This window comes from Carcharodon carcharias (assembly GCF_017639515.1).
Source record: "Carcharodon carcharias isolate sCarCar2 chromosome X unlocalized genomic scaffold, sCarCar2.pri SUPER_X_unloc_16, whole genome shotgun sequence".
Lineage (NCBI taxonomy): Eukaryota > Metazoa > Chordata > Chondrichthyes > Lamniformes > Lamnidae > Carcharodon > Carcharodon carcharias.
In genome coordinates this window covers 28341-45000 of record NW_024470871.1, presented here as the reverse complement: position 1 = coordinate 45000, position 16660 = coordinate 28341, and the positions used below count along the sequence as shown (strand labels likewise).

Here is a 16660-nt window from a genome sequence, read left to right as displayed (position 1 = left end):
TTGAATCAGCCTGCAATTGTCTGGGTCTCCTGGACTGAGAGAGAATTCAGAGGGTTAGTAGACCCATCGCTTACGGGCTCGGTCTTTCTGTCATTTGCCACCAATCCCTCGGCAGCTCTGGCCTGAGTGTAAGTGGAAAATGACCTGACCGAGCTCTTGCCGTGTGAACTGGGTGGATCCTGTTGGGACAGTGCACACCCACCCAGCTATATTCATTTGGTGCAGGTAAGGGAAACATGCAGTCCTGCATCTTCCCGTGACTTGGTCATCATGTGTTGCCTCCTTGGCAGCCACACCGCTCACATCATTTACTGCGAGCCCTCCAATGCTGCAGGGCCTGACTTCCAGAATTCAAATATCTGTCAGCTCCAGGTGAGAAAGCGCCTGTGCACCTCGAGTGCAGTTGTGTAAAGGCCACATCTCCAAATTTCCAAAATGAAATGTCTTCAGCTTCGTAGCTGCCTCCCTCTTTCCAGCACACACACACACACACACACCCTCCCCCGCCCCCAAAATTGTCTTCAGCCCCCTGAGTGGAATTTAGTTTGGAGGCTGTGCCTGCAAAGCTGTATAGTGCTCTACTCGGGCTGCATCTTGAATACTGTGTCTGTTTCTCATCATTGAGGCACAAGTGAAACACCTTGGTTGTGGAAGTGATGTACAGGAGGGTCAGGACGCTGAGCATGAGTATCATTGCCTTGAATTATGGGAAAGGACTCCTCAGCCTTGAAAGGAGGTGAGTGAGAGGGAAAAGAGGTAGAAATTTATGGGGTAAGTTGGAAAAAGTTAATCAAGAGAATTACTTTCAGTTAACTTACAGCTCTGAGTCATGGGGATGAAGTGGGAAAAGGCCAGTTCAGGACTTCTTACACGATTAACTCCCTGCTATATGCTCTGGATCAGGGAATGGAGGCAATAATTCTTGAGTCATTCAGAGTGCAATGAGACACTGTGAGTGTGGAACTGTAGGTTTCTACGGGAAAAATCGCTAGACCAATCATCTAGCCTCCCTCATCTTTGATTTTCTGAAGACTCTTTTGAGTATCATGTTGAATGGAGTATCCCAGTGATTGTATGTGGAAAAACAGGAGGTAGGATAACTAATCCAAATTACAAGGAACAAGAGAATGAATGACATTTAGGGATAATTGTAGGAGATCGATAGAGCCCTTGCTAACAATTAAATTACCTTTAATAACATTTTCAGAAAGGTAGTTTTCTGAGTGAAATTTTTGTGAGATGTTTTCTCTAATATATGTATATGACATGCTCTCCTTTACCTTTTGGTGTCTCTCCCAGAAAGCAATGACGTGACTTTCTCTAAGGCCAGGCCTCTGTTGTGAGAGCTGTGTCAGCTATCTGGTGTGGCTTGCTTTCCTGTCTTTTTTCCTTATCACTGGGTTCTTGCCTGACCTGCTGCTGCCAGTCCTTAGCAATAATAGCCCGAGAGGCAGGGGGAGCTTTCGGGACCAGGAATCCCACACGAATGAGTTTCCCCACCCCCGGTTCTAGACTCTCCCATGAGGGGAAACATTCTCCCAGCATCCACCCTGTCAAGCCCCCCCTCAGAATCTGATATGTTTCAATAAGATCACCTCTCGTTCTTCGAAACTCCGATGGGTCTAGGCCCAACCTTTCCTCATAAGACAAACCCCTTCACCCCAGGAATCAGCCGAGTGAACCTTCTCTGAACTGCTTCCAATGCAAGTATATCCCTCCTTAAATACAGAGATCAAAACTGTCCGCAGCACTCAGCAGTTGGTTATAATTTTATTTTTAACTCCTCCCCTCCAGCACACCCAGGTACCTGCTGCTTGTGACCACCTTTCAAAGACACCATCAATTTAAAACTGGGGTCTTCACATGAAAGCACACACAATTAGAGGATGAAGTGAAGGTCTGAGAGAAAAATGCAATGAGACTTCAATGGAACAAATTGCCTAAAAATTCAGTTAAAAGCAATCATTTCAAACATAAATTGTCTAATTATCTGTGACGTGGATTGATTTTTCCAATTCAGTAGCTGAAGTCTATCAGGTTATCAGTGTGAACACTCTACCTCCGTACCTATATCTTGTGTAAGTTACCATACGCTCACCATTACTGGGGCTGTCTTGCTAACTATTACAATACAGCCTCTTCTTTGGACAGTTTTTAACAAATGTTATTTTCTTCCTTCTCTGTGTGTTTTAACTTTCATTCCTTTTTCTGTTTAATTTCTCCATAATGTTTTTATCTAACAATTCCCATTTAATTGAATTGAATTAGTGACCATCATTAATAATGCAGCCACTGTGGACAGTAACTGGGGACACCTGTTTCTTCAATTATTTAGTCCATTCTCCTATTTCCCCATCGAACAAATCGCTGGGAACGCCGAGTGAATCTGAGAGTCAGGAATCTGTGGAGGGGACAGTTGGAGCCCGGTAAGACAATTCCAAATTTTCGTCACTTTTCTTGTTTGTTAGCTGTAGTTTTCCTTTTGTTTCAAATCCTCACTCCAGACATCTTTTTCCCAGTGAACGTTTACTCTTTAGTGAAATACAAGCGTACTCTAAGCTGTGAAGCAAGAGCCAAAATAGTTCATTGATGGTTTGCTATGTTCATTGAATTTGGTGCAGCTTCTGATGGTTCAGATGATGGACCAAGTTGAATGAAAACTTGGCAACAATTCAGATGATTTTGGATACCCATCCCCCTGCTGCCAGAAGCATCAGGTAAAATGCTACATAAACCAGCAAAAAAACAAACAACTGGGGTGCTGGGCTGTCAAGAATGTAGTTGGACTTCAAAAAGACAGAACAGGATACTTGCAAAATGGTGAAAACCTGCAAACAGCAGAAGCCCCAGAGACATGGGAGTCCATGTAGACAGACCACAGAGTCACAGTACAGAAGAGGCCCTTCGGCCCATCGAGTCTGCACCGACATGTGAGAAACACCTGACCTACCAACCTAATCCCATTTACCAGCACTTGGCCCATAGCCTTGAATGTTATGAAGTGCCAAGTGCTCATCCAGGTACTTTTTAAAGGATGTGAGGCAACCCGTCTCCACCACCCTCCCAGGCAGCGCATTCCAGACCCTCACCACCCTCTGGGTAAAAAAGCTTTTCCTCACATCCCCCCTAAACCTCCTGCCCCTCACCTTGAACTTGTGTCCCCTCGTGACTGACCCTTCAACTAAGGGGAACAGCTGCTCCCTATCCACCCTGTCCATGCCCCTCATAATCTTGTACACCTCGATCAGGTCACCCCTCAGTCTTCTCTGTTCCAACAAAAACAACCCAAGTCTATCCAACCTCACTTCATAACTTAAATGTTTCATCCCAGGCAACGTCCTGGTGAATCTCCTCTGCACCCTCTCCAGTGCAATCACATCCTTCCTATAATGTGGCGACTAGAACTGCACACAGTACTCCAGCTGTGGCCTCAACAAGGTTCTATACAACTTCAATAAGATCTCACTGCTTTTGTAATCTATGCCTCGATTGATAAAGGCAAGTGTCCCAAATGCCTTTTTCACCACCCCACTAACATGCCCCTCCACCTTCAGCGATCTATGGACACACACGCCAAGGTCCCTTTGTTCCTCAGAACTTCCTAGTGTCATGCCGTTCATTGAATACTTGCTTGTCAAATTACTCCTTCCAAAGTGTATCACCTCATACTTTTCAGGGTTAAATTCCATCTGCCACTTATCTGCCCATTTGACCATCCCGTCTATATCTTCCTGTAGCCCAAGACACTCAACCTCACTGTTAACCACCCGGCCAATCTTTGTGTCATCCACAAACTTACTAATCCTACCCCCCACATAGTCATCTATGTCGTTTATATAAATGACAAATAATAGGGGACCCAGCACAGATCCCTGTGGTACGCCACTGGACACTGGCTTCCAGTCAGTAAAGCATCTTTCTGTCATCACCCTCTGCCTCCTATAACTAAGCCAATTCTGAATCCACCTTATCAAGTTACCCTGTATCCCATGTGCATTTGCCTTCTTTATAAGTCTCCCATGTGGGACCTTGTCAAAGGCTTTGCTGAAATCCATATAAACTACATCAACTACACCACCCTCACCTACACACCTGGTCACTTCCTCAAAAAATTCAATCAAATTTGTTAGGCATGACCTCCCTCTGACAAAGCCATGCTGACTATCCCTGATCAAACCTTGCCTCTCCAAGTGGAGATAGATTCTCTCCTTCAGAATTTTCTCCAATAGTTTCCCAAACACTGACGTGAGACTCACTGGCCTGTAGTTCCCTGGCTTATCTCTACAACCCTTCTTAAATAGCGGAACCATATTAGCTGTTCTCCAGTCCTCTGGCACCTCCCCCGTGGCCAGAGAGAAATTAAAAATTCGGGTCAGAGCCCCTGTGATCTCCTCCCTTGCCTCCCTCAGCAGTCTGGAACACATCATCTGGACCTGGAGATTTGTCCACTTTTAAGCCTGCCAACACCTCCAATACCTTGTCACTCCCGATTTCAATTTGCTTAAGAACCTTGCAGTCTCTCTCCCCGAGTTCCATACCTTCATCCTCATTCTCTTGGGTGAAGACGGATGTGAAGATCATTAAAATGTCATGAAAAGGCACAGAACAGAAAATAATTCAAAAGGCTAATGGGATGCTGAGGTCTATATCTAGAGGATTAGAATACAAGAGGATAGAAGTCACACTTCAGCTATACAGATGTGGTGTAACCAGGGAGTATCCAGGCAGTTCTGGGCACCACACCTTAGGAATAACATGTTGGCCTTGGAGGGAGTGTAGTGTAGCTTCACTGAAATGATACTTGGCCTCCAAAGGTTAAATTGTGTGACGGGATTACACAAAATAGGCTTATGTTGCCTGGAATTTAAAAGGTTAAGAGGTGATTTGATCAAAGTTTTCAAGATATTAAGGGGTCGATTGGTTGAGTTGGTGACTCTGTGACTTGGGGGGTGTGGTAAACAAGTTAGAGGCAGATCTGTGAGAAGTGGCCACTGGGCAGCAAGTGTTAGGCATTCATCACACGGCTGCTGACTCTGGTCTGGAGCTTTCACACACATGCACAGCAGGTACACAGTGAAGGCCATGCAAGCACGAGAAATATTATCACAGGTTATAAAGCGCACCATCTGCAACCTGAAGCAATGCTTCCACTGCACTACTCAGCTGCAACATGCTGTCCAACAGAGACAGTCCCTTTCTGTCTGCTTCATAAGCAGTACCAGTAATCTCAACCACACCTTCCCATTCACCAACAGTACCACACTCATTACCTTTCCTCTGTCACTCACCATCGCATTGTCCTCTTTCTGATAGCACAACAATTAAAACCACCAGCAAATGCAGGTTTCAGTCCATTCTCTATAGTGAAATCATGGCATAATGCAGACAAAAACACTCAATGCCTGTCCTGCAAGTGCCTTTGCCTGTTCCAGTGCTCCTATACAGTGCTAGCCCAGTGACTAGGGTATGGCAGATGGAAGGCTGCTGACTTTCACTGGGTGTGACTGCACATAGTCTTGTAGGACACCCACAAGCAGCTCTGAGAATGGGAACTGAGACATTGGCCGTCAGACACTGGATCATGGTCAGTTCCAAAGTTCTGCTGCTGGAGGTGACCTCACGTTTCATGTTGGAAGTGACAGGCTCCAGGTTCTGTGCAAAGCCAATTGCACAGTTGCTCGATGCTCCTTGACACTGAGTCCTGGTTTTCTGGCCTGCTTTCCACTGCACTGAGCCTCTCAGTGCGTCCGCCCATCAGCCTCCTTCTGTAACCTGGCCCATCAAAGGCTTCATCTGATTCCCCTGCAGGAGAACTGGTGGACTGCCTTGCCCTCCAGTGAGCTGGTACCTATGCTATTCTTTCCCCTTGCCCTGTGCCCTGTGTACTTGTGCCCAGTGTCTCACCACATGCAGATCCCCCCTGTCTTCTAGCTTCTAAAATACAAAGATTGTCAGCCTCTGAGATGGTGGCTGTGGGTGTAACAGGAGTCTCTTTATTTTCATTACCTTCTCCCTCTTCCTCCACTGACTGGACACGGTCCTAGCTTCAGGTTTCTGAAATGAGAAATGTACAAGGACTGGATTGTGGTGAGGGGAGAAGGGTAGGTAAGTGTGTGCATGCCTGCACCATGTGCAGTTTGTAAATGGAAAGAGGCTGAGGGGGTGAGTGAGAAGTGGGATGAGAGAAAGAGGATTATGTACGCAGATATCCTCATTCAGCCCGTCAGCGACCACTGCCTCAATGCTGTCCAAAGCACTGTCTCCTCCAGGGGTTTTACCATGCAGATGTGCTTGTCCTCTAGTTCTTTGCTACTATCTCCTGTTATGTACCACATTGTTCTGCAAGAAAGAGTGAATTGTGTCAGTGAGTTTCCTGCAGCATGTTTGGATGATGTGGCTGTCATGGTTGAATAGCTCCCAGTGTGTGTGAGCTGTGAGTGCAAGGTTTGCAGAGGTGCTAAGTGTCTGACAGTGAGGTGAAGCATATGAATGGTAGATATGAGTTCTGACTGATGGAGATTGTTGGCATGTGGGTGATGGAGTGTCGTGAGTTGAACAGTGGCTGAGTTGGTGCTGCAGTTGATCGGATATTCCATTTGGAGATGCATGCATTCACCTCAACTCGTGAGATTGTTAAACTTCTTGCACTGTATCCATGTTCTTGGAGCAATAGTCCTGGCATTGACCTCTGCCATTATATTACTTCCTACTGCCTCTTGAGCTACTGTCTGGAGGACCTCCTACCCCCTACATACACGGTATGTCTTTGCATTTTGCACTTGCTGGTGGAGAATAGGAAGGTGAGCAATGTCATATAAGATGTTGTGAACAGTGCAAGTGCTTTGGGACAGGTTGGATGAACAATGATTCTGGGGACAAAAAAGGTTTAAGGTATAGATGCAGACGTTTCTCCGTATAGTCACAGCTGAGGCTGGACTATATGGTAAGTGAAAGCTTGCAAGTAAGACAAAAGTAGTCAAATCAATGCCAGTCTATACCATTTGTCTTCCCTTTGGGCATGCATGGTGTCATTAACACTAAACTCAACTGCATGAGTTGCTAAGTTCGTATGTTCAATCAATACTGATACAGAAAATGGTGTGTGTCTTTCTGGCTGTGACTGAGCAATGTGGTGCAAATGACGATGGCTTCCTTCAGCGGCACACTCACAAATAAGCTCACAACGTTGAATGAACACATAGACAAGGCATTGCTCGCAATATGTCCGGTGCATGTATCCCTTCAGATTCTTCATGAATCTTCCACCGTGCTCAAACAGATGGTGTAACCACGGGAACCCCTCAAGGTCCAGCACTCGCTAACATTTTCATTGGTTTCCAGGGGAAATGTGTTTTGATGGAATGAGCCCTAAGCTCCTACCCTATGCATATTTCTGATACATCGATGATACGTTTGTGATCTTTGAATCTACAGCCATGTGTTCCACTTCATCCTGCGATCAAATTCACTTTTACAATCGAGCAGTCTCAACTTGCTTCAACGTGCTAGTGGAGAAATCCGCTAATGGCTTCTCCACTACTGTCATTCCCAAGCCTATCTTCACCAGTCAGGATACACATTGGGATTCATTTGGCTGCACACGCTCTAAGATTGGCCTCATCCAATTTGTAAATAGGGCCCCATCCATTTGCTCACCTTGCAAGCTTGATGCAGAAATAGAGCACATCAAAGCTAAACTGTAGGGCAGTGGCTATCCTGATCAGGTCATTGTTCACTGTGCATCGCGCAAATCCACAAATAGGCCAAAGACAGCCTTCTTCAGACCTGGAAAGTGTCCGGTTTACTTCAGATTACCCTGGAAAAGCAAAGTATCTCAAAAACTTGAACAACAAGTTAAGCAAGCTGTTTCACGCTGCTGCTACACAGTGGATACACGAGTGGTATTTTCCACTAACATGATGCTGTCATCAGTCCAAAAAGACATTCTGCCTACCACGCAATTGAGCATCGTCCTGTATGAATTTCAGTGTCTGTGCAATGCCATGTGTCCCAGCAATTGGCTGATTAAATCAAACAGCATGTTTCTTTAGTTAGTCGGAATAGGCAGAATACAGATCCTACTCAACCAGCCAGTGCTTGCAAAACCCAAAATAAACTGTCTGCAGTTAGATGTGATCCTGTGATTGGGCAGCACTTGCTGAACAATCCTGAGTGTGCTAACATCTACACTAACACCCAATTTACAATAATCAGTCAAGCTTCTAATGGGACTCATTTACACTTGCTAGAAACAACATACATTCATACACAGGGGCTTGTTCTCTGCAAACAAAAGGAATATGTTCAAGCCTTGTGCCTTTTTTGAATTACCCGGGAGCTTGGGGAACCCATTGTTCCCCGGTGCTTTCTCCATGGCAACACCTGGCCCAATCAAAGTCAACTTGCCAACCAATCAGCACCCTTTTCTCCTGTAGTATAAATTGTTGTGATTGTTTGAAATTTGACATTCTTGCATTTGTCCTGATGAGTGCAAGATCAAAAGCTTCGGCAACATATCTCTCTTCAGCTAGATTCAAGTTCTACACCGCCAAGCGACAGTTTATTACACACTCTCTTACGCTGAACATACCTGAAATCTTACTGTTTCCTACTTGAGTGCTATCTGTCTCTCCCAATATTCTTTGCCACTTGGTATACCTGTCCAGTATTACCTGCTGGTTCCCACACCCCTGCCAAGTTAGTGAAATGCTTCCCAATAGTACTAGCAGATGGCCCCATAAGGAAATTAGTCCCGGCTATGTTCAGGTGCAATCCATCCAGCTTGTACAGGCCCCATTTCCCCCAGAACTAGTCCCAATGGCCCAGGGATCTAAAGCCCTCCCTCTGCACCATCTCTCCAGACACATGTTCATCTGCCCCATCCCCCTATTCCTATATTCATTTGCATATGATAGCAACATGATTACTGCTTTTGAGGTCCTACTTGCTAATTCCCTAAATTCTGACTGCAGGACCACATCCCTCTTTCTACCTATGTTATGGGTACCAGTGTGGACCATGACTCCTGGTTGTTCACCCTCACCCCTCAGGTTACTCTGAAGCTATTCAGTGATACCCTTGACTCTGACACCAGGGAGGCAACATATCATCCTGGATTCACGTCTGCAGTTACAGAAATCCCTATTGAATTCCCTGTCACTACTGTTTTTCCAAACTTCATCCTGCACCCCTCCCTGTACAGCTGAACCAGTTGTGGTACCAAGGTCTTGTCTCTGGTTGCACTCCCCAGGTATTTCAGACCTGAGTACTAGCTGGAGAGTGGGATGCACTCAGGGTAATCCTGCACTACCTGCCCCTTTCTTTTTGGCTGCCTGGTGGTCACTCAGCCCCTCACTCCCTACATAATCCTAAACTGCGGAGTGGCCACATCTGTAAATGTACTACCCACAAAGCTTTGAACTTCACAAATGTGCCACAGTGATGCCAGCTGCTGCTCAAGCTCTGAAATCCAGCACTCGAGCTGCTGCAGCTGACGACACTTGCCTGAAAATATGGTTATCCAGGACACAGGAGTTCCCACATGGAACAGGACGTGCATTACCTAACCATTCCACTATCAGATAATAAAACTTACTACTTAAAACAATAAAGACTGACCAGTGTCATGCCCAGTAAAGGCATGTCATATTCATAACTTTACACATGGACTGAGCTCGTAAGGAAGCTGAGGGTTGAGGAAACTCCTAAAATCCTACGGGAGATGGGGGTGAGATAGAGCAAGTAAAGACTAAAGGGGCTAAAGAAAAGCCCGCAGAATTTATAGGGGCTACATGAATTTAGAGCAGCAGTCTGCTTCACAATGATGCTGACCTGCTTCACACTTCTCCTGGTCTGCTTCACAGTGAATCTAACCTGCTTCCCACTCCTCCCAGTCTGCTTCGCAGTGATCCTGGCCTGCTTCCCACTCCTCCCAGTCTGCTTCGCAGTGATCCTGGCCTGCTTCCCACTCCTCCCAGTCTGCTTCGCAGTGATCCTGGCCTGCACACTCCTCCCGATCTGCTTCACAATGATGGTGACCTGCTTCACATTTCTCCTGGTCTGCTTCACAGTGATCCTTACCTGCTTCACACTCCTCCCGATCTGCTTCACAGTGATGCTGACCTGCTTCACACTCCTCCCGGTCTGCTTAGCAGTGACTGTGACTTGCTTCACACTCCTCCCGGTCTGCTTCACAGTGATCCTTACCTGCTTCACACTCCTCCCAATCTGTTTCACAGTGATGCTGACCTGCTTTTCACTCCTCCTGGTCTGCTTCACAGTGATGCTGACCTGCTTCACACTCCTTCCAATCTGCTTCACAGTGATGCTGACTTGCTTCACACTCCTCCCAATCTGTTTCACAGTGATGCTGACCTGCTTCACACTCCTCCCGGTCTGCTTCACAGTGATGCTGACCTGCTTCACACTCCTCCCAATCTGCTTCACAGTGATGCTGACCTGCTTCACACTCCTCCCAATCTTCTTCACAGTGATGCTGACTTGCTTCACACTCCTCCCGGTCTGCTTCACAGTGATGCTGACCTGCTTCACACTCCTCCAGGTCTGTTTCACAACGATCCTGATCTGCTTCGCACTCCTCCCGGTCTGCTTCACAGTGATGCTGACCTGCTTCACACTCCTCCCAATCTGCTTCACAGTGATGCTGACCTGCTTCACACTCCTCCCAATCTGTTTCACAGTGATGCTGACCTGCTTTTCACTCCTCCTGGTCTGCTTCACAGTGATGCTGACCTGCTTCACACTCCTTCCAATCTGCTTCACAGTGATGCTGACTTGCTTCACACTCCTCCCAATCTGTTTCACAGTGATGCTGACCTGCTTCACACTCCTCCAGGTCTGTTTCACAACGATCCTGATCTGCTTCGCACTCCTCCCGGTCTGCTTCACAGTGATGCTGACCTGCTTCACACTCCTCCCAATCTTCTTCACAGTGATGCTGACCTGCTTCACACTCCTCCCGGTCTGCTTCACAGTGATGCTGACCTGCTTCACACTCCTCCAGGTCTGTTTCACAACGATCCTGATCTGCTTCACACTCCTCCCGGTCTGCTTCACAGTGATGCTGACCTGCTTCACACTCCTCCCAATCTGCTTCACAGTGATGCTGACCTGCTTCACACTCCTCCCAATCTGCTTCACAGTGATGCTGACCTGCTTCACACTCCTCCCGGTCTGCTTCACAGTAATGCTGACCTGCTTCACACTCCTCCAGGTCTGTTTCACAACGATCCTGATCTGCTTCACACTCCTCCCGGTCAATTTTTTATTATTCAATAACTATTTAAAAAACAGAATTTCTTTATGTAGTCATTTGTAACATGTGACCTTAAATACAACTCTCCACAAATAAATGTCAAAAATAATACTGTCATAATCAGTGAAGTTTTGTACACTGAAGACTGATCTATTAATAGACTGTAACTAGGGAAGCACATTCAACTCCTTCCCCTGAAAGTGAACTCCTATCTCCACCCATTCACTGCATAGACTGACTCAGCTGTGCATTTGCAGGAAGTGCTTGGCCGAGTTTTACGATAGATATAAATGCAGCCTCTTGCTATTTGCAATTTAAATGTGATGCTCTTCTCTCTCCCCATTGCACAAAAGGGATAAATTGTTGGAATGGGCTCTGACTTATGCCAGAACCATCGAGAATTTGAGTTTAGGCAGTTCGTTTTAACCAAATGAAGATGGGTTGTTGATGGGGGGGGAATTTTAACCTAAACAAACAGGCAGGTGTTGAGTTGGGTGTTGGGCTTTGTGGGGATTGGCCAAGGGTGGTTAACGTCTGAGAAGGCTGTTGTTTTCTAACCCAGACTCACCTCCAGCGTGTCCACTTCTGGCTTTAACTGAGGCAGATTGAAACTTTAAAGATGATGTTAAGGCTGCGAGCCTAACTGTCATTCAGGTTTTTTACTTTAACTGTTTCTACCTGGCAATTTCATCTAGACAAGGAGTGAGATGCAGGAAGTGAGTACCTTCACACTTCTCTCCTGATGCTTGTACCTGTCTGAGGAAGCTTTGTGATCAGGCAGCCCCTTCTCCTCACCCCCCCCCCCCCCCAACACCAGACAACACCCTCAGGCTTCCAATCCCACTGTCATACCGATCCCTTTCCCACACTCCCACTGTTAAACCACCCCTCCACTGCAATGTTCCAGTCCCCATTTCCCACTGTCAGGAAATAGAAAGAGGAGTAGGCCATTCAGCCCCTCAAGCCTGCTCCGCTATTCGATACGACCATGGCTGATCTGATTGTGGCCTTGACTTCACTTTCCTGCCCATCCCCCATAACCCTCGACTCCCTTGTCCATTAAAAACCTGTAACTCAGCCTTGAATATATTCGATGACCCAGCCTCCACTGCTCTCTGGGGGAGAGAATTCCATCGACTAATGATCCTCTGAGAGAGGAAATTCCCCCTCATCCCCATCTGAAATGGGAGACTCCTTATTCTGAAACTGTGTCTCCCCACCCCCGGTTCTAGACTCTCCCATGAGGGGAAACATTCTCCCAGCATCCACCCTGTCAAGCCCCCCCCCCCTCAGAATCTGATATGTTTCAATAAGATCACCTCTCGTTCTTCTAAACTCCGATGGGTCTAGGCCCAAGCTGCTCAACCTTTCCTCATAACACAAACCCCTTCAGCCCAGGAATCAGCCGAGTGAACCTTCTCTGAACTGCTTCCAATGCAAGTATATCCCTCCTTAAATACAGAGATCAAAACTGTACACAGTACTGTAGGTGTGGTCTCACCAATGCTCTGTACAGCTGTAACAAAACCTCTCTACTTTTATACTTCATCACCCTTGTAATAAGCCCTTACTGTGTCTGTTTGCTATCAGTCAGGCTACCTGTTAGACCCTCGGCCCATCGCCAAGCTCAGATTCCCACCTCCCAGCACCGAACCTCCATATCCACCCCTCCAGCCTGGCCCCCATCACCAGGCCCGGACAACCCCTCCACAACCACCCCACCTCAAGGGCCTTAAACCTCATCAGGAGGCCTCCAATCTCCCCACTGCCCCCAACGCTCTCTCCACCTCCATCCTTGCAGACCTGTAATTTTCCCCTATACTTCCAAAGCCTCCAAAACTCACCCCAAGCCCCCGACCTCCACCCAGGAATGAACCCCCTCCAATCAACCTCCCCAGCACGTGGGGGATGCTGAATTACAGCTTCCCGGTGACTTTCTGACTGACCTGCTGTGTCAGGTAAGTAAAAATTACCCCTGTCGATTGACTTCGTTCTGTTGTTAATTTTTCAAAAGAAATTGCTGGTGGGTATTTTGTGGTCCCAGTGATCTGACCACCTGATTTCAATACAGATTTTTACTGTCAAAAAAAATCAGGGAGGAAGGGGAATTTATTTTTTATTTACTCGAATTTGGATCAAAGAAATTGCAATTGTTAGCAATTTCCCTTCAATGATATTTAATGTTTTAATCCTTATTTCCACTCCCCAAAATGAAACTCCCCCACTGTAGGATGTCAGAGTTGAAATTTGTTCAGTACTGTTTCTCACTGTAACAGTGCCATTAATCTCTGATTCGTATGATTGTGTAAAATTTATCAGGCAGTCTGAAATGGTTATTGCGTTTGTTCAGATTTTTCTGTGAATTCACTATTAAACATGAACAGTGCTGGAAAATCCAGTGGTACCAACACCTTTTGACCTGAAGGGGTACAGCATGGCAGTGTTTATGGTCCTGGACCAGCAACCCAGGGGTAGAGTACAAATCCTACCGGGGCAATTTGTAGGTTGGTACCAGGAAAAAGGGAACCTGCCACCTTTACTTGGTCTGACTTGCACGTGGCTCCAATTGCCTATCGGTGGAATCTTCATATTCTCAGGGTGATTCGGAATCCATGTTGCCTAAATCCCTGAGAGAAATAATTTAAAAATCAGGGAATCTTTTTCAACCTCCAGTTTAGTCACGGAACACCCAAATCAATGAACTGATCAAATAACGTTACTTAGCTTTATCTGAAAGATTCTTTGTGTCCAAACGTAACTATTTGATATTGGGTCTGGTCATATAAAACATTTTATTCTATATTTGCAAACCCAAAAAAATCAGACTGGGCCAGTGGATTTTTCCTTTGCTGATTGTGTTGCTTGATTCAATGTGTATGAAACTAACTTTTCCCATTTCTACTTCACTGTTTACTCTGCTAACCTCTTCAGGATGCTGCAATGGGATACAGATCTCTCTGTCCTTCAACTTCAGACTCATTCTGAAATGCGGTACCTATCCTCTACCCTCTACTCCTTTCTGCTGTGTACTATATTACTTGACTAACTCTCAGAGCAAATAAAAGAGCCCCATTAGCTTGAGCTAAACCGTGAAACTTTCAATAAGTGTTTAATTTGGGAATTAATGTTCATTGAGTCAGAATGCTTCCAGTAAATAGCAGATTTTTTTAAGGGGTTAAAATTCAGTGACTAAACACATGGGAAGAGATTTTTTTATTGCAAAATGTAAAGATTAAAAAATGAAGAGAACATGATTAAATGAGACAAGTTAAGAAAGAGATGTCAGTGTAGTTATTGAGCAAACAGTGTCAGGCAAACAAACCACTGGGTGAGAAATGTAAGGGCAAGAACGGGAGACTGATTCTGTAAAGCCGTCATATTGCTTTATGTTGGTAATGTTTCTAGTTGAGGTACCAGACCAGCAAAGTGATTGAGAATGTGGAAGGGATTGAAGAGAAAATCAGTCATCATGAATTCAGATTTTAATTCATTGAGCTATGCACAAAGGCAGGAGAAATTATTATCCATCTTTTACAGCTACTGAATGGGGATATAAAGCGGTTTTTAATATAAGACCAGGATAGGGGAAGCAAGGTCAGGACTATATACACTAAACCACGAGTTAAAATTAGCATAAGGAAAGCTTGTGAAATACAATCCATGGAATAGACTGCTACATTGAGTCATAAATAATGGTCTTGAAATGCTGAGAGTCCATTATGGCAGGTGGTGTGTGCATGTTCATTCAGTGCTGGCATTGTTCTGTCCATCTGATTGGCTAAGGCTCCTACATAGGCATCCAGGAGAACACCTTGTATCCAGGAATATTTCATACCCAGTTCTGGCCATCTTTGAGTCAGGTCTCTGTTGTAGCCACAACATCATATTTCCACATGACAATCTGTGCCTGTAACTCACCAAATCCCACTCAGTGCATTCACAAACATGCACAGTAACCCTAATTTAGACTATTACTGTCTCCTTTACTCTGACCCCATTTATTAACTTATTATTCCCCACTCTGGAGCTATTTATTTCTCCCAATATTCAATGCCCCCTGGTATTCCTCTCTGATATTTTCTCCTGGTTCCCACACCCCTGTCCAGTTAGTTTAAACCCTCCCAATAACATGAGCAAAATGCCCCACAAGGAACTCAGTTCCAGCTTTGTTCTCCGGTCTGTCCAGGTCCCACCTCCCCCAGAGCCAGTCCCAATTTACCAAGAATCTCAAGCCTTTGCTCCTGAACCATCTTTCTAGCCACTCCTTCATCTGCTTTATCCCCCTATTCTTATACTCACCTGCACATGGTACTGGGAATAATCTGGAGATTACTACTTTTGGGGTCCTGCTTGCTAATTTCCTCCCTAGCTCCCTAAATTCAGACTGCAGGACCACATCCCTCTTGCTTCTTATGTTCTTCATGTCAAAGTGCACCACAACCACTGGCTGCTCACTCTCCCCACTCAGGGTGATCTGCAGCTGCTCAGTAACATCCTTCAACCTGGCAACAGAGAGGCAGCACACCTTCCTGGAATCAGGGCTCTGGCTGCAGAAATGCCTGTCTGTTCCTCTAGCTATCGAATCACCGATCAATATTGCTCTTCCACTCTTCCTTTTGGACTTGGCTCTGGCTGCACCCCCCAAGATGAATAATTGCTCTCATTAGTGTTCAGAATTGAATACTGGTTAGAGGGTGGGATGCATTCGGGGACTCCTGCATTATCTGCCTGTTCCTTTTTGACTGCCTAGTGGTCTCCCATTCCTCTGTCCTTACATACTCTTAAACTGTGAGTGACCACATCCATAAACACAGCTCCCCACTTCATGGACACACTGCTCAAGTTCTGAAACCCAGAGCTCAGGCTGCTGCAACTGCTGGTGCTTCCTGTACAAATTGTTGTCCAGGACACTGGAAACATCCTGGAGTTCCCACATAGCACAGGATATGAACCCCAGAGATTGGAGCAGCCCAGCTGTTTCTCGATTTATTAGTCAACCTTGCTACTGCTAATAAACCTTACCAATAGCAATCAACTTTACTGCTATTATTAAACCTTACTAATACTGATAAATCCTACCATGAATTAAAACAGCTTACTTGTAGAAATAAACCTTACTTAAAGATAAAAGATAATACTCACCAGCTACTCACTTGTTGCTTATCATTAATACTTAATATTTTTATTTTCCAGTTGTTTAGAATCAGTCCTAAGTAACAATACTCACCAGCCATTTTCTGTGATGTTGCACCTCGATTTTTATTTTAAAGAAAAGAATCCATCCAAAGATTTTTTAATATACAGAAACTGCAGCATTTAAACTGGCAAACATGCCAAAGATCTGCAACTGATCTAAAAACAGTTGTATTGTGCACTTTGGCAAAA

General features: G+C 45.5%; 1 protein-coding gene across 1 annotated transcript in view; it reads left to right on the top strand.

Annotated features, from left to right (window-relative positions):
* The window catches only part of LOC121275081 (cytoplasmic dynein 1 intermediate chain 2-like), a gene marked incomplete at its 3' end in the record, with an annotated part of 161157 nt that overhangs the window by 118755 nt on the left and 25742 nt on the right, over positions 1–16660 (top strand). The window contains exon 4 of the mRNA XM_041182488.1: positions 2336–2426. Within this exon, the coding sequence (XP_041038422.1) occupies positions 2336–2426 (91 nt within the window). The remainder of the gene's footprint in view (positions 1–2335; positions 2427–16660) is intronic.